Raw genomic sequence first — 22,317 nt, 5'->3', positions numbered from 1 at the left:
AAGATAAAAATACAGCTAAAACCAGTTGCCAAAAAAGCTTCCTATTACTTCAAACATAAATTAAACTTACTTAGATCTGTAGCTTTCCAGTTCTTTTTCCCTCCTCAGGCCCCAGCCTGCTCAGATAAATCTACCATACACACAAGCAGAAAATGTACATCCTAAGAATTGGGAGCTCCAAAAACAGAACCAAAAGGCACTGAGCAAAAACATACTCAATCCCTTCTAGCTTCACCTAATGCTTTCTTGGGAAGACAGCTCAGGAGATAGAAAAAAGGAGGAAAGCTACTTCCAAAAGAGAACTTCCTACTTTACAAGTCATGGCAGAAACACAGGAAGCAGAAAATGTTTCCCCCTTCAAACATAATCTCCACAAATACACAACAGATTCTTCAGAATGTTTTTATTTTTTTTCAACGTGTTTTTTTTTTTTTTTTTTTTTTTTTTATTTATTTTTGGGACAGAGAGAGACAGAGCATGAATGGGGGAGGGGCAGAGAGAGAGGGAGACACAGAATCGGAAACAGGCTCCAGGCTCCGAGCCATCAGCCCAGAGCCTGACGCGGGGCTCGAACTCGGACTGTGAGATCGTGACCTGGCTGAAGTCGGACGCTTAACCGACTGCGCCACCCAGGCGCCCCACTTCAGAATGTTTTTAAAACTCTCAAACAGCAACACCTCACAAACAAACATATTACACAGTGCCTGTTTCACTTCCTATACTAGAGAGAGGAGGAGGGACTGATGAAGAGATAGTAGACTAGTCTGATTTGAGAAGACTGAGCTAAAAGGTAGAAAATCAAGTCTTCAAACTACCAAAGTAGTCCTCATAAAAAAATCAATATTCTCTGTAGTCTTTGTAGGCGTTATGGTAAATTTAGTAAAACTTTGTAAAACTACACAGTAGACAAAAGGGTACTTCACCATTTTATCTTCCTTTTCAAAATTCTCTCCCTTACCTAGCCTCCTCTCTCACCCTTACAGCCATCAAAGACCCTCCACCTTGCCTTCAATGTGCCTAAGGTCCACTTTTCTTCTTGGTCTGACCTCTAAACTTCCATTCCCTTCAGCCCAACTAAATATGAATCAGATTATGTGATTAAAATATTTCATACTAATGGGTAAATGTGCTTTAATCCACGGGGTTTAATCCTACAAATATCACCAAGCTCTACAATGTATAATGCACTGTGTTTTGTCAAAGTACCTATTCTTACAAGAAAAACTAGTTAAATCAGTTTTTTAATGTACAACGTAAAGAAGAGGAACATGAATGCCTGCTTCACATCACACTCTCCCCATCCCATTTCTATCACTATGCACCTTCTCCTCACCCCATCTGCCAGGAACAGAATCCAAGGAACCAATACTGCTTCCAGTAAAAGTCAATGACTGAGAAGACAATGTGAGATGGCAGAGCAACCAATAAACATTCAAAACCATAGATGAGTTACAGAGGGTCCTCTGAATTTAACTTCACATATTAATTACAAGTACAATAAAGGGCCTCTCAATAAACCAATTTCCTTACCAGATACCTATAAATCAGCTTTGCTCAGAGTGTGAGTCATTACATGATACTTTACATGGAAAACCCGAAAGACTCCACCAAAAAGCAGCTAGAACTGATACATGAATTCAGCAAAGTCACAGGATATGAAATCAACGTACAGGATTATATCAATGTATAAAATTGGTTGCATTTCTATACACCAATAATGAAGCGACAAAAAGAGAAATCAAGAAATCGGCCCCATTTACAATTGCACCAAGAACCATAAAATACCTAGGAATAAACCTAATCAAAGATGTAAAAAGATCTATATGCTGAAAACTATAGAAAACTTATGAAAGACACTTATGAAAACTATAGAAAACTTATGAAAGACACAAAAAAAAGGAAAAACATTCCATGCTCATGGACTGGAAGAACAAATATTGTTAAAATGTCAACACTACCCAAAGCAATCTACACATTCAATGCAATCCCAATCAAAATTGCACCAGCATTCTTCTCAGAGCTAGAACAAACAATCCTAAAATTTGTATGGAACCACAGAAGACCCCGAATAGCCAAAGTAATGTTGAAAAAGAAAACCAAAGCAGGAGGCATCACCATCCCAGACTTTAGCCTGTACTACCAAGCTGTAATCATCAAGACACTATGGTACTGGCACAAAAACAGACATATAAAACAATGAATAGAATACAGAACCCAGAACTGGACCCACAAATGTATGGCCAACTAATCTCTGACAAAGAAGGAAAAAATATCCAAATGGAAAAAAGACAGTCTCTCTCATACAGAAGAATGAAACTGGACCACTCTCTTACACCATATACAAAAATAAACTCAAAATGGATGAAAGACCTAAATGTGAGACAAGAAACCATCAAAACCCTAGAGGAGAAAACAGGCAACAACCTCTTTGACCTTAGCCACAGCAACTTTTTACTTGACACATCTCTGAAGGCAAGGGAAATAAAAGCAAAAATGAACTATTGGGACCTCGCCAAGATAAAAAACTTCTGCAGAGCAAAGGAAACAATCAACAAAACTAAAAGGCAACTGACAGAATGGGAGAAGATATTTGCCAATGACATATCAAATAAAGGGTTAGTATCCAAAGTATAAAAAACTTAACAAAGTCAACACCTGAAAAACAATCCAGTATAGAAATGGGCAGAAAACATGAATAGACATTTTTCCAAAGAAGACATCCAGATGGCTAACAGAAACAGGAAAAGATGCTCACCATCACTCATCATCAGGGACATACATATCAAAACCACACTGAGATACCACCTCACGCCGGCCAGAGTGGTTAAATAACAATTCAGGAAACTACAGATGTTGACGAGGATGCAGAGAAACGGGAACCCTCTTGCACTACTGGTGGGAATGCAAACTGGTGCAGCTGCTCTGAAAAAGTGTGGAGGTTCCTCAAAAAATTAAAGATAGAATTCCCCTACGACCCAGAAGTAGCACTACTAGGAATTTATCCAAAGGATACAGGAGTGCTGATTCACATGGGCACATGTACTCCAATGTTTATAGTAGTGCTGACAACAGCTGAATTACGGAAAGAGCCCAAATGTCCATCAACTGATGAATAAAGAAGATGTGGTTTATATATACAATGGAATACTAGCTGGCAATGAGAAAGAATGAAATCTTGCCATTTGCAACAACGTGGATGGAACTGGAGGGTATTAATGCTAAGTGAAATAAGTCAGTCAGAGAAGACAGATATCGTATGTTTTCACTCATATGTAGAATTGGGGAAACTTAACAGAAGACCATGGGGGAAGGGAAGGTGAAAAAAATAGTTTCAAATAGAAAGGGAGGCAAAGCCTAAGAGAGTTTTAAATACAGAGAAAAAACGGAGGGTTGATGGGGGGGAGGGGGGAAAATGGGTGATGGGCATTGAGGAAGGCACTTGTTGGGACGAGCACAGGGTGTTGTATGTAAGCGATGAATCACGGGAATCTACTCCCCAAGCCAACAGCACACTGTATACACTGTATGTGAGCTAACTGGACAATAAATTATATTTAAAAAGAAAAAAGAACCCTGAGTCATTAAACCATAAATACTGAGAAGTTTCTTCTTCAGTTGTTTCCATAGTTAAAATGTTAATAAGTACCAGTTCCATTTGCCCTACTGTACTTAAAAGTTATTAAGTTTGGCTATTAAACTTACCTGTTTTCAATTAGACCTGACATTTTCCCCAAATCTTCGTAGGTCTGAAATTCCAAACTAATTGGGATACTTGCTTTAAATCTTTTTTATTTTTCAGTTGTAAAATTTACTCATTCTGACCTATAACAGAGGTCCCAAACTGGAAAGCAGCCTACAACTACTGACAGGTTTGGGTTCAAGCAAAAATCAAAAGATACTGTGTTCTATTAAGAAGGCTGAAAACTGGGCCCATATTCATGTATGGCACTAAACAAGTGGACCTGAGAACTAGATTCCCTCTAAGATGAAGCATAAACCCTCTAGTGCAGTTACTTTCATCTGCCTGGTACCTGAAGGCGTAGGAGTTTGCTATTCATAATGTACTCCTATGAAAGGTGCATATTTTCCAGATCACTCTCACACTTTACCAAGTCACCTAAATGTAAAAAAAACCACAAAGCAGATCTTGCTGGCTTGCAATTTAATAGTTAATAACAAAAAAAATTTTGGCTCAGGTCACGATCGCACAGTTTGTGAGTTTAGCCCCACATCCAGTTCTGTGCTGACAGCTCAGAGCCTGGAGACTGCTTCAGATTCTGTGTCTCCCTCTCCCTCTGCCCCTCCCCTGCTCTCACTCGAGCTCTCTCTCTCTCCTCTCAAAAATAAACATTTAAAAAAATATTTTAAAATATTTTTTCATTAGGCTTTAAAAAAAGTGTAAGAAAGAAAATATTCTGACTGGTGGAAGGGTGACATAGAAGTAAAAAGCCCATCTGAAAGCTTTTTTGGGAGAAAAAAGGTGAAAGAGCTCAAAAACATTGTTGAGTTACTGAAAGCTTTCCTGATTGAACACTATGTTAATTCCATGGTTTATTACCACACTCCATGCTTCAGAATCCCCCTTACTTCCTCTTTATGTATAACAATAGCAGATAGATCATAAACTCTGAGAAATGTTAGGGAAATTTATAAAACACTTTACACCTTCAAAAGTAATTCTCACACTCTTTTAAACAGTCTTAACAACCATCAAGTCCTTTCCCAAGTATTTTCTACCGCTTTTCAATTTACATTCAAATGACAACTGCAGTCCTCATTTTCAAGGCTTGGACTTCAGTCCTGGATGGGCTCTCTAGCACAGAAACTTTTTTTGGCCCTTATGGTTACATTCCTCATTAGACTTCTTATTCCAATCTCTATGGTCTATTTCATTCAAAATTTATCCCTAATTCCCTCTCTAAAAGGCCTTGATCAAAGCCTTGTGCGCGGGGGGGAGTGGGGGTGGGGGTGCCTAACCAAATAAAACCAATATACTGCGCTGTTTCATTGAGATTCATTTAAATTAAAAGCATGACGACTCTAAAAGACCAAAAAAAGTTAAATAATCTTTATATGCTAAGTGCACAAAGAGCCAAGCAAGTGACGCTCTATCTTTAGCAAGTGTGGACTAGCGACTTTTTAACATGGACTCTAAGTACTGACAACTACTGTACCAAATCCACGGGCTCTAGGGATGGTCAGACTACCCCCACACTAACAAATTACCAAATTATGTCTCGTGTCCCAGCACCCCATTAAGGAGGAAAAAGGGTGTTACGGGACTTGCATCTGAAGAAGGAAAAAATAGGCAGCTTTTCTGTGTAGGTTTTGGGAAAACAAAGCTTCACCATACGTGATACTGTTACAGCAGAAAACCACGCAGCACATTTTTGGAGTCTCACTCCTCTTCACCCAAAGGGAGACTGCCTTGCCACTCTATCCTCTATTGTGATGCGCCCTCCTAAGGATGTCGCTGCGTTAGCCCAGTGGTGACAGAAAAAGGGGCGGGGCACGGGGTTACTCTGCCCAGGGAAGGAGGGATGAGGGTATCGCCTTCATCCCTTGGGGAAGGGCCTCGGGACTCCCAACCCAAAAACAGCACCGCCGAAAATCCAAATCCCTTCCTTGCCTCTCCGAATCAGGGGCCAGCTGCCGGAGCCCAGAACCCCACCCACGGTCTCCCAGCAGGGTCTGAGACACCCAGACCACCGCCACGGCAGCCCGGCGCTCAAGCCCAGATTCGCCCTCCGCCCCCTTCCTCTTTCGCCCAGCCCAGCCCAGCCTCCGGCGCCGCCCCCACCGAGTTCCCCAGGTGAGTCCAGTCACCCTCGAACCTGCAGTCCCTCTTGAGTGTCCAGGGAGGACCTAGGCGAAGGCGGGGGGCCAGCGACACCTCCGCTTCCTCCTCAACTGGGTCCCTCTGGAGGTGTCTGTGGCAGCGGCCACTCAGGCGGCTGCGGCCAGCAGAGCCGCCGGGGCAGGTTACAGGCCGGCTCCTAAGCCTCTTCTCGCGAGAGCCTGGAGTCCGAAGAGGCGAGGCTAGCGGTGTTCTCGCGAGGATGGCGGCTCAGCGCCCGGGAGTGGGCGGGGCGCCGAGGGTGAGGGTGAAAGAGGGAGCGGCCGCTTGCGGTGGGCGTTCTGCCTAGGGGCTGGGGTGGCGGAGTGCTGGGCGCCGGCCCTCACAGACGTCAGACCCGGATCCTCGGCGATCCTCGTGTCTGAGAGGCCCAAACCTCTGAATCCCACGTTTTCCCTTCGACTTCCTGTTACCGTTAGAAAAAAACGGACAGCGTCTCCTGCCCAGAGTTAGAGAAATAGCTCTGGGACCCCGAGTGCTCTAAGACGTTTCCCTTAATTGAGCAAACTCCGAAATGGCCTTAGCGAGCTCACCTAGCGGCTATTCACCCACCTGGGTTCACGAAAGGCGGTCGTCGTGAGGCCCACCCTCTATGCCTCGGTATCTGCAGCTGTTTGTTTTTAAAAGCTGGCTTGGCGGGAACCGGGTGCCAGCTGAAACTCCTCCTTCACTTGAGCCGCCTATCACACGTCGGGAGGAACCTGGGTCGCTTGTTGCTCCTGTGGCCAGAAGGTCGCCAGTTAATAAGAGTTTCAGTCATCCAACTTCTCTGAGCCTACCATGTGCCAAACGGTGGACGATCCTCACGGGGGTTGGGGGGAGGAGTGACTAAAAGACGCGGTCTCGGCGCTGGAAGCTCAGACCGCGGGGGCAAGACCCGCCCGATAAATGGAAACCCACTGTGCTGTGTTAAAAGCCCGGTTGCTCGCAATGAGCTACGGGAGCAGCAGACAGAGAGTAACCGGCTCTGCCTGGCATGTTGAGGAAGCCTCCACCAGGGAGAGACATTTGAGCTGAATCTTGAAGGATGAGTACGAGTTCTTCCCCGGTTTTGAGAAGAGTGGGAGGGGCGTTGCAAGCAGAGAAAGCAAAGAGGAAGAGGACCTGGTTTGTGTAATTTGGAATGAAAACGGATCTTGCGGAAAGAACTTTGTTGAAAAACTTGTAATCATTGTTTAGTTCGGAAGAGAAAAAACTCCCAGCCCCCATGCGTGATAACCAAAGTGTTGTCCAAACCAAGGTTTATGCTGAGGAGATGAATTGTGCTGCACGGTACCGGAAAGTGAATATCCTCTTCCTCATCTAGGTACACTCACACATCAGAGACCTAAAGGGAAACAGGTTATTGTCCTAGTGTGCCCAATTGTTACTGCCAACATTCTGTTAAATTGGAAATTCCCAGTACTCTTTGAGGACTGCTAAGTAGAGCGATTTAACAAATGTTGCAATACAGGGAATCTCATGGAGAAACTTCAGAAACATCCTCAGGCAACAACACAACAAAAACCTCACCAATCTTGATTTATTATCAAAATGTTCGGGGGCGCCTGGGTGGCTCAGACGGTTAAGCGGCCGACCAGCTCAGGTCGTGATCTCGCGGTCCGTGAGTTCGAGCCCCGCTTGGGGCTCTGTGCTGATGGCTCAGAGCCTGGAGCCTGCTTCTGTTTCTGTGTGTGTCTCTCTCTCTACCCCTCCCCCATCCACGCTCTGTCTCTGCCTTTCAAAAATGAATAAATGGTAAAAAAAAAAAAAAAAAATTGTTTTTAAATGTTCTGCTGTAAGTTAAGATCAAGGGAGGTGATTCTGTAGTCCATGTTAGGTTTAGAGAGGTCTGTCAAACAGGAATCCTTTCCCTGTATCAAAATAGAAGCTATAATTTCCTACAGAAAGTCTCTGATATTCTATAGAGTTTCCACCAATCTTCCTTCAAAAAACATCTTCATTTTTAATATATATATTTATATATACAATAGTGTCATTTGGCTCACTCTATCCTCCCTACAAATAAGCCCAATACTTAATAGGAAAACAAACAAAAAGTAGTTCTAACCCTGCTGTGGGCCGATCAGGTGTCCTCCTTGGCATAATTCACAAGTTCTAGTCCAAGTTCTAGAAATTCTCCAGGAAACATTGGAGGAATTATGTCAGCAAAGATTTTAGATAAAATATGGAAACTTTGTTCCATACTGGAATCAGGCCAAAACATTTTACCTTACTTTGAGGGACCTATAGTCCATCTTATTCTGTTATTCCAAGGAAGGAAGGAGGGAGGGAGGGAGGGAGGGAGAAGCAAGGAAGTCTGAAAATCTAATAAAACTATCACCATCATTTGCTTAAAAAAATTAACCTATCAAATATTAATTTGGGGAGCATTGGTAGCATCTATATGTCTAGTAGGTAACGCCATTGATTCAAATCATCACAAACGGCCTACACCATCATTTGTAAATGCTAGCTAACACCTAATGTAAATCTTCTACAATATCAATCACAATACGCACCAAAAAGATCAATACAAATAAAGAATTTTATACAGAAGCAACGAATAAGTTCCTTTGGTTGTATTGTTGCACCTCCTAATATGGTAAGACAAGATTGTTTCACAGCAGAGGATAAGATAGTTAGCGCCTGGAGGGCTCAGTCGGTTAAGCATCTAACTCTTGATTTCAGCTCACATCATGATTCGTGGTTAGTGAGTTCTAGCCCCCCCAACCCCCCCACCTCCCTCCCCCCCCCCCCCCCCCATCAGCATGGAGCCTGCTTGGGAGTCTTTCTTTCCCAGGGTCACTCTGCCCCTCCTCCATTCGCACAGTCTCCAATAAGTAAACTTAAAAAAAAAAAAAAAAAAAAAAAGACTTCTAGTTAAATACTTGCTCAGCAAATTAATGAGCCACAGAACCAGAATCCTGTTTAACTTTAAAGCCTGGGATTTCTTGTTACTAGAAGGTTTGAGCACTGTCACCTAACAGCAGGAACAGGAAAATCACACTAACACCAAAAGAACTCTATTCAGCAAACATATTTATAGATTAAGACCCTGTATAAGAATACTAGGGGAAGTACAGGCCTTGTGAATATACAGGTTCTAGGATGGGAAAAGATAAGATTCAGTAAGCAGAAAGGGAGAGGCTAAGGCTTGAAGGTCCTGGGTGGGGAAAACACATATTTTAAAACAATGCTGGGGAGCGTCTGACCACTAGCAAACGCCTGAGGGCGCAAGGTTCCTCTTAAGAATGTAACAAACACCACCTACCCGCCCCCCTCAGGTTTCCCTCAGGAATTTGACAAAAGACCTAACTAAAAATAAGTAGTAGACCATAAAAGATATGACCCAAAAGGAACAGTTTGGCCGTAGAACACCCCCATACAACGGAAACGAGCCAATCAAAAAGGAATGACTAGGCATTTAGAGTTATCTAGCCAATAAGGGTGAAACCTGAGAAGGGACAAGGGGAAAGGAGAGGGGCTGATCAAAACCTTATAGAACAGAGTTTTATAAGTTTGCCTACAGTTTCTGGCATTCACTTTTTTTTTTTTTTAATATATGAAATTTATTGTCAAATTGGTTTCCATACATGGCATTCACTTTTGAATGAAGAGAGCATTCATACAATTCTTTCTTTCTGATCTTATGCTCTAATAAACTTTTGCCTGCTGCTCATTTTATTTTGTGTCGTCTTCATCCTTCAATGCAGCGAGACAATGAATCCCAGGTATTGAGGTTAAAAAAAAAAAAAAAAAAAAACCTCGCAAAACATTTCTACTGACTTAAATGAGATGTGTAAGTAACAAATAAAAGGAAAGCAAGCCGGGTGGTAAGGAGATAATGTGCTGTAAGAAATCAGAGATAGGAAAGATTACTTCTGATTGAAGAGATGAAGAAAGTGGAGGAAAGGGGCAAGATGGATGTTTGATTTGGGGCCTTGAAGAATAGATAGGATCCATGCATGAAAAGATAATAGGAAAAAACAGCTGTTTTTTTTTTTGTTTTGTTTTTGTTTTTCATAAACTCTATGCCCAACATGGGGCTTGAACTCACAACCCAGTGATCGGATCACATGCTCTACCAACTGAGCCAGCCAGGTGTCCCAGGAAAGGACATTCTTATGGAGAGATCAACAAAGGCATATTAATGGCTAAGCTATGTATCCTTTAGGGGCAATAATGACCCATTTAAGAAATGAATAGGACGCAATGTGAGAAAAGTAAAATGGAATGGAGACATGATAATGGCCTGGAATGTTGGGTTAAAGTAGAGGTCTGCAAACTTTCTGTAACTTGTTAGCTTGCAATAAGGGTAAAATCTCAGACCTTTCACAGCTTTTGACAATTCCTATTAGGCTTTGTTTTGTAAAGACTGACATAGTGATCTAAAAATTTACATAGAAATGCAAAAGTCCTAGAACACGAATTAAAAAAAAAAAGAGAACAGGGGCGCCTGGGTTGCGCAGTCGATTAGTGTCCAACTTCGGCTCAGGTCATAATTTCACACAGTTCATGAGTTCGAGCCCCACGTCAGACTCTGTGCTGACGGAGAGGAGCCTGGAGCCTACTTAGAGTTCTGTGTCTCCCTCTCCTTCTGCCCCTCCCCTGCTCATGCTCTGTCTCTCAAAAATGAATAAACATAAAAAAAGAGAGAGAGAGAGAGAGAACAAAGTGGGAGAACTTACACGTCAAGATTTCAAAACTTATTACAATACTACAGGAATCAAGATGGTGTGGTGTTGGCACAGAGCTAAGCACATTGCTTAATGGAATAAGTTGTGAATCCAGAAATAAGCCTTTACATTTATGGTCAGTTGATTTCTAGCAAATGTACCAAGATAATTCAATGTGGAAAGGATAGTCTTTTCAAAAAAACAAACAAGCAAACAAAAGACCCTTAGGTCCTTACCTCACATCATACACAAAAATATTAATCTTAAATGGATCATAGGCCTAAATATAAAAACTAAAACTAAATTTGATAGGGGCACCTGGGTGACTCAGTCAGCAGAGCATCTGACTCTTGATTTCATCTCAGTCATGATCTCATGGTTCATGAGTTCAAGCCCTACATAGGGCTCTGCGCTGGTGGTTTGGAGCCTGCTTGGGATTCTCTCTCCCTCCCTCTTTCTCTGACCACCCCCCGCCCCCCATGCTCACATGCTTTCTCTCTCACTCTCTCTCAAAATAAATAAATAAACTTTTTAAAAAACTATAAATTTGATAAAAGAAATCAAAGGAGAAAATCTGCATGGTGTTGGGTTAGACAAAGAAGTCCTAGACATGATAGCAAAAGACAAGTCATTTAAAAAAAAATTGACAAATTTAATTATTACGTTTAAAGTAATAAGTTTAATCAATAAAATTGAAAATTATTGAGCTTCAAAAGACACCATTAAAAGAGTGAAAAGACAAACCACAGACTGAAAGGAAATGTTTGAAATCATAATAAGGAGGTGTATCCATAGTACATAAAGAACTCTTATAACTTAATAAGACAATCCAATTAAAAAATAGCGAAGGACTTACACAGACCTGTCTATGATGATATACAAATAGTTAATACACACAGGAAAAGATGCTCAGTGCCATTAGTCATTTAGTAAATGTAAATTAAAACTACAATGAGATAAATTACAACTGCACACTCACTCGAATGGCTATAATGAAAAATCAGACAATGACAGTGTGTGAAGATAGGGATAAACTTGAACCATCATAGATTGCTGATGTGAGCATAAATCACAATCATTTTGGAAAACAGTAGCTTTTTATTTTTTTTTTAATTTTATTTATTTATTTATTTATTTATTTATTTAACATTTTTATTTATTTTTGAGACAGAGAGAGACAGAGCACGAACAGGGGAGGGTCAGCAAGAGGGAGACACAGAATCCGAAACAGCCTCTAGGCTCTGAGCTGTCAGCACAGAGCCCGACGCGGGGCTTGAACTCACAGACTGCGAGATCCTGACCTGAGCCGAAGTCGGCCGCTTAACTGACTGAGCCACCCAGGCGCCCCAACAGTAGCTTTTTAAAGTTAGATATAAATTTACCATACTATCCAGCAACTCCTAGTGATGAAGTTTCGGGGTGATGGGAGGTTCGTGGGGTCCAGAGCTGACAGCCAAGAAAAAGTTCTTGAAGATATCTTTGGTGCAAAAAGATGACTTTATTAGTGCATGGGAACAGGATCCATGGGCAGGAATTGCTGTGCTGTGTGAGGGGTGACCGTTTTATGGAGTCGGGGGAGATAAAGTCAAGAGGGAGTTTCCAAAAAGACTTTCACATGCTAAAGACTTACTGGAGGCCGACTATTGTCAAGCTAAGATTGTTTTCCCATTAGCAAAGCATTAACATTGAAGACAGTAGGGTGTTCCTGGACTTTAGGCTGTTGATGGGATTACCTTTTTCTGCTAAACTGGTGGAGACTCCTATCAGTTTAACCATTTGTTTTTTGCCCTTTCTTGTTTTGGGGTAGCCGGGAGTGTCCAAGGAATATCACACATGTCCCACCTGGGGGGAGAGTGCTAGCTTGTGTTTTGCCCTCAGCCTGCCTCACGCTCCCTCATCACCAGGAATCTACCCAAAAGAAACAAAAAAATATATATCCACACAAAAACCTACGTGTGCTGCTCATAGCAACATTATCCTCAGTAGCCAAAAACTAAAAATAATCAACTGGTGAATAGATAAATGTGGTACATTCATACAATGGAGCGCTCTTCGGCAATAAAAAGGAATGGCTTACTGATATGTACTACAACATAGATAAATCTCGAAACCTGTAGGCCGAGTGAAAAGAAGTCAGATGCAAAAGACTACAAATTGTGTAAGTCATTTAGATGAAATGTCCAGAAAAGGCAAACTTAGAAAGACACAAAGCTGATCCATGGTTGTGGGAGTTTCGAGTGGGAGCAAGGATTGACTGCAAGTGGGCTCAAGGAAATTTACTGGAGTGATGGTAATCTTCTAAAATGGTATATGGATGATAGTTGCACGATTCTATAAATACTAAATAACACTGCTTTCAGAAGGTGAATTTTATATAAGTTATACCTCAATAAAGCTGTAAAAAGGGGGAAAAAGGACTTTAATCCTATGGATCGGATACCTCAATTAATTCTTTGGATCCACATGAACCCAAACTTGCAGAGGTGGGAATTTTCCTGCTTGTAACCTGAAACCCATTTCATTTTTCAATGCCATCCATGGTTTCCATGCATGCACCTCCATAAATATATCTATCTCAGAACCTCTTTATCCACTTTTCTGTCCTGGGATCCTAAGAGAGGGTGAGAACATAGAACCCATGAAGATCTGTGCCAAGGAGCTACAGATGTTGCAATTTGGCCATCGTCCTCTCAAGGAGATGTGACCTCTGTCCAAAAAGAAGAACAGACAAAAACTGTTAGATCATACGCTCCTGAGCTTTTCTAATAGTACCAGGAGTTTATATGTTTGTTTTGCTGAAAAGGAAGCTTTAGGATAAGAACTGCAAAAGTAAATCACTGATTTTAAAACCTGACTATTCTAAATGCTGGGCTTTGCTTGGGATGAAGTTGAACTAGACAAAACAGACCCACTGTTTAGGGGCAGGTTGTTTCTTCTCCAACACGTCCTGGGTCCACTTCCATGAACTGCTGCTTCCAAATGGAACCAAGAACTTGTTTCTATCCAGTTCTGCACAGACTAGGTTGGATATTTACAGGCCCAATCCCTGAAGACTTGGGAAGGAAGGTTTGTGGTGTATGGGCCATATGGAGAGGAGAATGATAGGGGTAAAGATATTTAGAGACACACATTATCCAAGGATTAAGTTAAGCAGTGAGAAGAAGTCAAAGGAGAGGGACTTGTGGGACCCCATCTGATACTGACCTTTCAGGGACTGAAAGTTGATTCAAAGAACACAATAAAACATTTTTTCACTACTCAGAAATAATAAATAAATAAGTAAATAAATAAACCTATGCTTACATGAGAACTTAAAATGTGATTTTTAAAATTATCTACAAAGCTATGGGAAAATAATTGTTTAATAGATGGTGTTTGTTGTTTGTTTTGTTTGTTTGCTTGTTTGTTTTTACAGAGAGAGAGAGAGAGAGAGAGAGAGAGCATGAGTGGGGAAGAGGGGCAGAGGGAGAGAAAGAATCCTATGACCCTAGGATCATGACGTGAGTCGAAATCAAGAGTTGGATGTTCAACTGACTGAGCCACGCAGGCACACTGATAGATGGTATTTAGAACACTAACTGTCCATATAAAAAATAATAAAGTTCCAATATAATATTTTGTCCTACACAAAATTAGACTCCAAAACAAGAAATACTTAAAAGTGAAAGGTAAAACACTAAAGTAGTTATAAGAGATAATTTGTGACCTAGGGTTGGGGAAAGACTTCTTCAGTAAGACTCTCCAAACACAGAAGCACCTGGGTGGTTCAGTAGGTTAAGCATCTGACTCTTGATTTAGGCTCAGGTCATGATCTCACAGTCATGAGATTGAGCCCCACGTCGGGTTCCATGCTCAGCGTGGAAGCCCGCTTTGGGATTCTCTCTCCCTCTCCCTCTGCCCCTCCCCCATCTAAAAAATAAAAAACAAAAATAAAACCAATAAGGAATTCATATTAGAATATGCAAAGAACTCAGAATTAACAGGGCCAGAAAATCAATTAAAAACTGGCAAAGGATATTAAGGAAAAAAAAAAAAAAACAGCTCATGGACTCGGAAGACCAAGTGGTCAGTTCGTAGAGAGAAGTTCAATCTCACTAGTATTCAGAGATAGGTGAATTAAAACAATGGGCTACCACTTACCATCAATGTGACACAACTTCTCATAAATGTGCATACTTCCAATTGTAGGTGGAAATAGACAGAAATGCCTAGTTCTCCTGGTGGGAATAGAAACCGTACATGTGATTCAGGATCTTGCAAAGTTTGTTTATGTATCAGGATTCTACCCCTGAGTAAACATCCAGGGAAATTCTCACACAGTTCCATCAGGAGACATATTTAAGAATACTCGTTGAGGCTGGACGCTACCAGGGAGCTGGAGGCACCATCCACACCACCTTCTACTGCTTATTCTTGCATTAGATAGTAAACTGGAAATTGAAAAACTGCATTCTCCAGACACCTCTGCTGCTAAGGTTCTAGAAGAGGTTTAGGTTCAGCCAATCATATGCACTCCTGGGAGAAGGGGCAGGCATAAGTAAGGTGATTCCGTCACTTTTCCCTTTCTGCTGGCAAGCCCTGTTGTGGAAGGGGTTGATTTTATTGTGTTAGTATTACCAGATTCTAGCAACAAGGCACAATAGATGTCAAGAAGCAAAGGGCTTGCCATCTTTTTTTGCTGTGGTTGGTCATGGCAGGTACAGTTTGTTTCTGGAACAGCAATAGGAAGCAGCTGCCTCCTGATCAGGGCAGTCTCAGGATAATATCAGTCAGTTGCTGAGATGAGAAGACAGAACAACTCTCTTGGTGACTTTGTGAGTTTTTCCTCCAAGTTTAACATAGAGTCTGTTTTCATCAGCATTCTCAATGATTTTGCAATGAATCCCTTTCTATAAACTAATGGAAGTAGCTTCTCTTCTCTGCATTTCAACCAAAGCCTGATTGATTCCACCAGGATGCCAGACATTTGTTAATATTCTTGTACATCTTGCAAAATTTACTTGCCATTTCAGCCATCTCAATTGTTCCTTACATCAAGAAGATCTGTTCCCTTCTCTGTGTATCATTGTGTTTTGCATTTCACCTATAACACTGTAATTACTTGCTTACATCTCTGTTTTCTTTAGAACACAAACTGTTTGAGGCCAGTATGGGATCTTAGTCCTCAGGGATATAAAGCATATTTTATTTTTTTTAATTATTTATTTATTTTTATTAGTAATATCTACACCTAGCATCGGGCTTGAACTCACAACCCCAAGATCAAGAGTAGTGTGTTCTATTGACTGAGCCAGCCAGGCACCCCCACAAGGCACATTTTAAGTGCACATGTAGACACTGTATTGGACAAGACAGAATATAGAACATTTCCATCATCACAGAAAGTTCCGTTGCACAGCATTGATCTAAGTAGAACCAGGGTCTGTATTTTACACTTCTGGAGTGTCTTGTATTTTTCTTTCATAGTGTTTATCAAAATTAATAGTGAATTAATATCTGTCTTGCATACTAAATTGTAGGCCTCATTAAGATAGAAACTGTGTCCATTTTGTTTACCAGTTTATGCCCAGTGTCTAATCTAGTACATGACAAATAAAGGATACTAAATTGATATTTGTTAAATGACAAATGAATGAAATCATGTCCTAATAAATACAAACATTCTATTTGTTATTTTTAAATTTTTTTAATGTTTATTATTTATTTTTGAGAGACACAGAGAGACAGAGCACGAGTGGGGTAGGGGCAGAGAGAGAGGGAGACACAGAATCGAAGCAGGCTCTAGGCTCTGGGCTGTCAGCACAGAGCCTGATGTGGGGCTTGAACCAACAAACCATGAGATCATGACCTGAGCCAAAGTCGGACACTTAACTGATTGAGCCAGTCAGGTACCCCCAAAAGTTCTGTTCTTTACAATTTGGGGTCCAGTCTAGAAATATGATCAGTGGGTTTGTGTGTAGACAAATGTTTTCTCAAGTTTCAGACCACTTTTTTGCCTTTCCTTGCAAGGCATTTAATTTCCTGAAATGAAGAGAGCAATAGTATCTAGCTAGTAAGGATTCCAGGACCTAGTATTTTGGTAATATTAAAAAGATGATGTCCAAAATATGGGACTGTAAGACACATAATTAAAAAAACATTTTGCATTATTCTTCCTACTCATGACCAATTTAAACACTTTGGTATTAGTCATAACCCCAGAAAGTGTTCTTAAAATGTTTTTAATGTTTATTTATTTATTTTGAGAGAAAGAGACAGATAGCGTGAGCAGAGGAGAGACAGAGACAGACACACAAATCCAAAGCAGGCTCCAGGCTCTAAGCTGTCAGCACAGAGCCCAACGCGGAGCTTGAACCCACGAACTGTGAGATCATGACCTGAGCCATGGTCAGACGTTTAACCGACTGAGCTTTCAGGTGCCCTGAAAACGTTCTTATAACAAATGAGAACTATTTAACTTCATTTATTTAAAATTATGATCATTAAATTTTTATTTTGCAGTGTACGATGGGAGAGAGGTTACAAAGTGCAATTTTATTCTTTTATAAATTATGCAATAACATACTTTAAAAAGAATAAACAACAGAAATGGAATAATTAAAAGAGGTCTTACATGAATAAAAGTAGAATCAAAACAATCAATTAGAATTTCAGCTATCGTGGCTAGCCATGGATTAGACGTAAATATTGGCATTTGGTGATCTTCAAAGCTTGAGAATGTTAGCAGCATGTAATTTTGTTGCCCTATCCTGTATATAGCAGTGCTCTGCTCTGTCTTCACTGGGATTTAGCTTTGATTAACACATCCACATCAGCTTTGTCTGCTTCTCCAAGACTTTTTTGATGGTTCTCAGCCGGGACATTGTCTTCCTTTTTTCGGGGCCTCTGGGAACCACCATCTCTGTGAGCTATTGGAGCTCCGAGGGCAACAAAGTTGTGTACATCCTGTAGTTTCCTCCGCAGCCATTCTACCCTCTCCACGGAGCTCAGATGCTTGCCCAGGTTATGCATAAACTGTATTTCACTCACAGACCTCTTCCTGAAGGGAACAGCAATGGGAAGGACCACTCCATTAGCTCCCCCCTTCCCAATCATAAAGCCAACGTTAAAAATCCAGCTCCCATGCCCTCACCATGCAGAACAGCTTACAATACTTACTTAACAGGTTTCCCATCCGATTTTGCAAGAAAGCAAATTGCAAACATGACAACCATGACCTTAACCATGTCTTTCGCAGACATCATCTTCACTAAAAGGAAAAGGAAAATGGAAGCGTTTAAAAATATTTTTAATGTGTCAAACTGTACAATCAAATTTGTAGTAGTTGCCTTTACAGCCATACAAGTGCACAAAGTGTTACAGCAATCCCAAGTAATTGAATTGGTTTTCATGAAAGACTTTGACAATCAGCCTCTTTTATTTTATAGATATGTTAGTACATATTGTATACACACAAAATTTGACTCTGAAATTAGTCAGATTAGTTCTCCTTTCTTAAGTATCTTTTAAGAGTTTTGTACAATTTTTAATATATTAATTTAAGCCACATGAGAACTGAAAAGGCTTACTTTTTAGAATTTCCTCCCACGTTTTATGTTGCTTATGATTAAGTGCTTATAATTTGCTTGAAAATGGCTAATTCTCTTAATTAGGTAACTTGCTAACACTATTTACTAAGCAAGTTTCTTTTCTCATAAGTCAGCTTCATTTCAGGCACTACAATAATAGTCATAAATATCAAACGAATAGGCTCTGATTTAGAGATTTTTAATGAATTAATGCACACTTCTATCATTAAAAAGAATGTGCCAAAGTATTTTAAAATCATCTAATCATTCATCTAATCATTAATTAATTATTTATGGAGTTAGAGCCTTGGCTCCATATGGAATGCTTGTCTATCTTATTTGACTTATTTTACTAACACTCTTGTTTGAGTATAATTTTTAGCACTTTCCTCTTTTGCCCATAAAGCTTTTCATCTCAAAATAGAACAGTCTTACCTTAATCTGCATTTCAATAATTGCAAAGCCTATTATTACAGAAGTGCTTTTTCTTAACGCTTAATGTTCTCCATTTTAACATACACAGAATGGCTATGTGCTCATATTTTTAAAGGGAAACGGCATCATTTAGAAGTAGCATAAGAAAGATTATAATCCACATTTATTTTTACTCTGCAATATAAGACTACTGATGGAGCAACAAATGAATATTCTTCAGTGTTGGTTTATGTTAGAAACAGGCACTGTAGCTACGGCATTGGGATTTGGTCCTAGCTTTGTCATATCCACCTAGTGACTTAAGACATCTCTCCTTGGCTTCCTTGTTCTTTTATTATTATTATTATTTTAAGTTTATTTGTTTATTTTGAGAGAAAGAAAGAGAGAGCATGAAGGACAGAGAGAGGAAGGGAGAGAGAGAATCTTAAGCTCTGCACTGTCAGCGCAGAGCCCAACACGGGGCTCAATCTCAAACTGAGATCATGACCTAAGCCAAAATCAAGAGTCAGATGCTTAACGGACTGAGCCACCCAGGTGCCCCAGCTTCCTTATTCTTAATAGAGAGAAGAGCTTCTTACAAGAATGTCATGAAAAAGCTTAAAAAAGACAGTTGTAAAACACCCTTAAAATTCACATACAGTTTTCAGAATAGCAATTTTGAAAAGGCTTTATGTAAACGGAATAAATATCCAGGAGTAAAACTGAATTTCTCCAACTGTAACACAGATTGAGCTCTCCACGAGTCATAAAACAAACCATCTAGATAAGGATATTCTGCATTAAAATGAATTTTAACACAACACAAATTTGTATCGGCTATTTAAATCAGAATTACTCATTCCTCACTAGGCTGTTTTATTTCAAAATTTCAGTAAGATAACCATTAGAGCATATCATGCCAAATTTTAATTATTTTCTGTGTAATTTCAGATGAGTTTAGAAAAACAAAGCATCTCAAAAGACTTTAATCACAAAAATGTATGATTCAAGAGCATTTTAGCAGCATAAATTTCTTTTATATTAACCATAATTCAAACTCTCCCTTAATAACTTACCTTGAACAAGCAGCATATTTGCAGAAAATAGCACACATCACATAATTACTTCATAATGACAAAAAACCTCAAATGAAATTTAAAAGAAAATATAAATATTACTCACCACACAAAGTTGTGACAAGATCTTTCAGGTGTCTTGACAGCTGATACTTTCTCAAAGTTGAGTGAACTGGTGAAAGCTGATGAATTAGACTGTAGAGACCCTCAAGTGTGACTTTTATATATAGGTCTTCCACTCACCAAAAGAAGCTTTTTTGTTGTCACAGATAATGTCACTCCCCATTCTCTGGATAGTAACGATAGGTTCAAAGCCACACACACACCCCCACTGGGCGGTGCCCATTCCTCTTAAATTTTAAATAATTGGATATTAAAAGGAAAACAGTGTGGGGCTGGGAAAAGGGTTTATGGAAAGATTTCTAACAAATATTGAAGTGTAATTGTGATGGGATTAATGAATTTATAAGAAAGACTGATTTCAGAGGTTTATGGTAAAGCTATTATTTGAAAGTAAAATCTGAAAATAAGTGTATTTGTTATAACATATAGTGTTATATATAACAATATATATAGTGTTATAACACTATTGGTATAATTATTGTGAGGGTTGTAAAGAATCACATTATATTATTCTTACTTTGGAATCCATTTTCAACCAATCCATATTATTCCTATTTCAAAAAAAAAAAAATAGACATACTGCTTTTCTTAAAGGAAGTGTTAAAAATTTTTTGAGAAAATGCACTTTGTAATTAATTTTAAAGCTTCAAGTGTGAAATTATCTTAAAATTCATTTCACTTAAATTTCATTTATACATTTTAATTTGCACAGAAAACATTTGATAAGCACTAACTATATGCCAGACTTTATATGTATTATCCCATTTAGTCTTCGCAGCAATCCCTTAAAGTAAATGCTGATATTAGCCCAGCTTTCACATGAGGAAACTGGGTTTGGAAAGTGGAGAAGATGGAAGTCAACAAAGGTCTTTATGACTCCAGAGCCATTTTGATTCTTACTACCTCAGTTTCGCCCTAGAAATGAAACCCTTCTTTGCATTCCAGTCTTTAATTTGCCTAGCTTTTGCAGCCTCTTTGCCCAGGGGTTGGGTCTTGATTCTCAGGTTCTCCCCGTTGGTGACTAAGGGCCTACTCCAAAATTAATAGAGGCATAGTACTGCCACCTGTCTGATTTCAAATATTGGTACAGTCTGGTCTCAGTTCGAAACCCCTTGAATGCCCTGGGTATATCCAGGGCTCATTTAGGCAGCTTGACTCCCACCTAAAGTCCCAGAACTGGATTGTTTTTCTTAGCTATGGTCCTATCCAGGCTTCATATTATCCCCTTTCTTGCTAACCATTGCCAAGGTTCAACTCTACCTCAAGTGCAAGCCAGTCCAAGTTTGGACAGTACCTATACAGAGTCTAGAATGAGATATATGCATGAGTCCTGCTCTGGGAAATCCTCTTTACTGGGCAAATCTTACCTGGAGTGTATGTCCAGACTCCATTTTGGAAGTGCTAGAAACAAAATGCAACATGGCTAGAGGATTGAACTGGGTTGCTAAAAATGTTGGAAAACATGACAAATGAGAAGCAGTTGAATGAAATTGGAAAAGTCTGGAAAAGACGTGGGGGTGACTATATAGATGTTTTTAATTTTTTATGGGGCTAACACACAGAAGAAGAAATGTTTTCTGTGGTTTAAGGAAGGAAAGACTGAGTTTAATGGTTAAAGATTACAAGAAGGCAGATTTGAGCTCAACTTGGATATTTTAATTATTAAAATAAAGAATCAAGTATCTTCTTAAGTAGTGAGTTCCCCCATCACTGCAAGAGTTCAAGTAGAAGCTACATGAGATTTTTTAAGGAGAATATAGAGATTCCTATGTAGCGAGCGGATGGTTGAACCATGAAACCAGACCATAAAAATCTATTACTTTGGTTTTTTGAAGACCTCTTCTCATGCAAAGTATCCATGTGATGTTTGTTTATCATTTTTTTTGTTATACACTGTTGAGGGGAAAGAGAATTGGAAATGCGAATGATTTTATAAACACATTTTCACTGTTATTATAATGCCATGTTTAACATTTTAAATTTGTAGATTTTTCCACTTCTTCAGGGAAGTTTGACATCATTGACAGCCTTCCAGGAGTGATGCAGTTAGTACTTTCACTGTGTTCTTCCTACTGCAATTAAATAAGAATAAATTGTCTCATTGAAGACCACCATATTGCTAAATTAGTTTTTCTTACAAATTAAGCAAACCGTTTAGACAATGTTCACTTGTTTAAAAAATGCCTTGAGGATCTACTATCAGCTAGGAGCTATGCTGAGCACTAGATGATTGAGATATGATCTCTGCCCTCAAATTTAACACATAATTACCATATAATATAATAGGTTATAAAAGAGATGTGAACAAAGGCTTATAAAAATGCAGATAGGGAAGTAACTAAATTTCCATAGAGTTGATGGGAGCTATTTTACTGAGAAGCTGAAATATTCTCAAGGATGACGGAGTTTTCCACCAGAGAAGGTGAAAAAAGAACAGAGAGAACAGCATATGCAAAAGCATGGAGGCCATGAAGACTGAATATATGCAAGTGGGAGGAGAGGGGGAGATGAGCGATGATCCCATAGAAGGAGCTTAGGTACAAGTTGTAGAAGGTATTTGTGTGTATGACAAGAAGTTTTTATCTTGCAGTCCTTTCTAAATTCATGCATGTATTAGTAAT

The 22,317-nt window shown here is 39.7% G+C and overlaps 3 protein-coding genes across 7 annotated transcripts in view; all 3 read right to left on the bottom strand.

Moving 5' to 3' along the window:
* BTBD10 (BTB domain containing 10) overlaps positions 1 to 6,893 on the bottom strand; it is an 86,331-nt gene extending 79,438 nt beyond the window's left edge. For 2 of the 5 annotated variants that reach the window (XM_078433245.2, XM_078433249.2), the window contains exon 1: positions 6,410 to 6,893. The gene's annotated coding sequence lies outside the window, so the exon portion shown is untranslated. Of the gene's footprint in view, positions 1 to 5,834; positions 6,372 to 6,409 lie in introns of those variants that run through there. The other 3 variants (XM_078433241.2, XM_078433247.2, XM_078433248.2) reach the window with 3 other exon arrangements.
* Positions 6,894 to 17,032: 10,139 nt separating this feature from the next.
* PTH (parathyroid hormone) lies at positions 17,033 to 17,764 on the bottom strand. The gene is made up of 2 exons (XM_060606069.2): positions 17,674 to 17,764; positions 17,033 to 17,554 (listed from the first exon to the last, which is right to left on the bottom strand). The coding sequence occupies exons 1-2, from the start codon at positions 17,757 to 17,759 to the stop codon at positions 17,293 to 17,295; spliced, it is 348 nt and encodes a 115-aa protein (XP_060462052.2). The 5' UTR covers positions 17,760 to 17,764; the 3' UTR covers positions 17,033 to 17,292.
* Positions 17,765 to 21,234: 3,470 nt separating this feature from the next.
* LOC144612860 (uncharacterized) overlaps positions 21,235 to 22,317 on the bottom strand; it is a 120,022-nt gene continuing 118,939 nt past the window's right edge. Inside the window, exon 6 of the mRNA XM_081790158.1 lies at positions 21,235 to 21,768. Coding sequence (XP_081646284.1) covers positions 21,714 to 21,768 — 55 coding nt within the window. The 3' untranslated portion in view covers positions 21,235 to 21,713. The remainder of the gene's footprint in view (positions 21,769 to 22,317) is intronic.

Source organism: Panthera onca, chromosome D1, assembly GCF_046562875.1.
Source record: "Panthera onca isolate mPanOnc1 chromosome D1, mPanOnc1 haplotype 2, whole genome shotgun sequence".
NCBI classification, from domain to species: Eukaryota; Metazoa; Chordata; class Mammalia; order Carnivora; family Felidae; genus Panthera; species Panthera onca.
The sequence above is the reverse complement of the archived record's forward strand: the minus strand, read 5'-3'. Positions and strand labels throughout refer to the sequence as shown.

Coding starts and splice junctions, on each gene's coding strand:
- PTH (XM_060606069.2), bottom strand. CDS start 17,759: ATGATGTCTGCGAAAGACATGGTTAAGGTCATGGTTGTCATGTTTGCA. Junction 17,555..17,673: donor TCGGATGGGAAACCTGTTAA/GTAAGTATTGTA, acceptor TGTTCCCTTCAG/GAAGAGGTCTGTGAGTGAAA.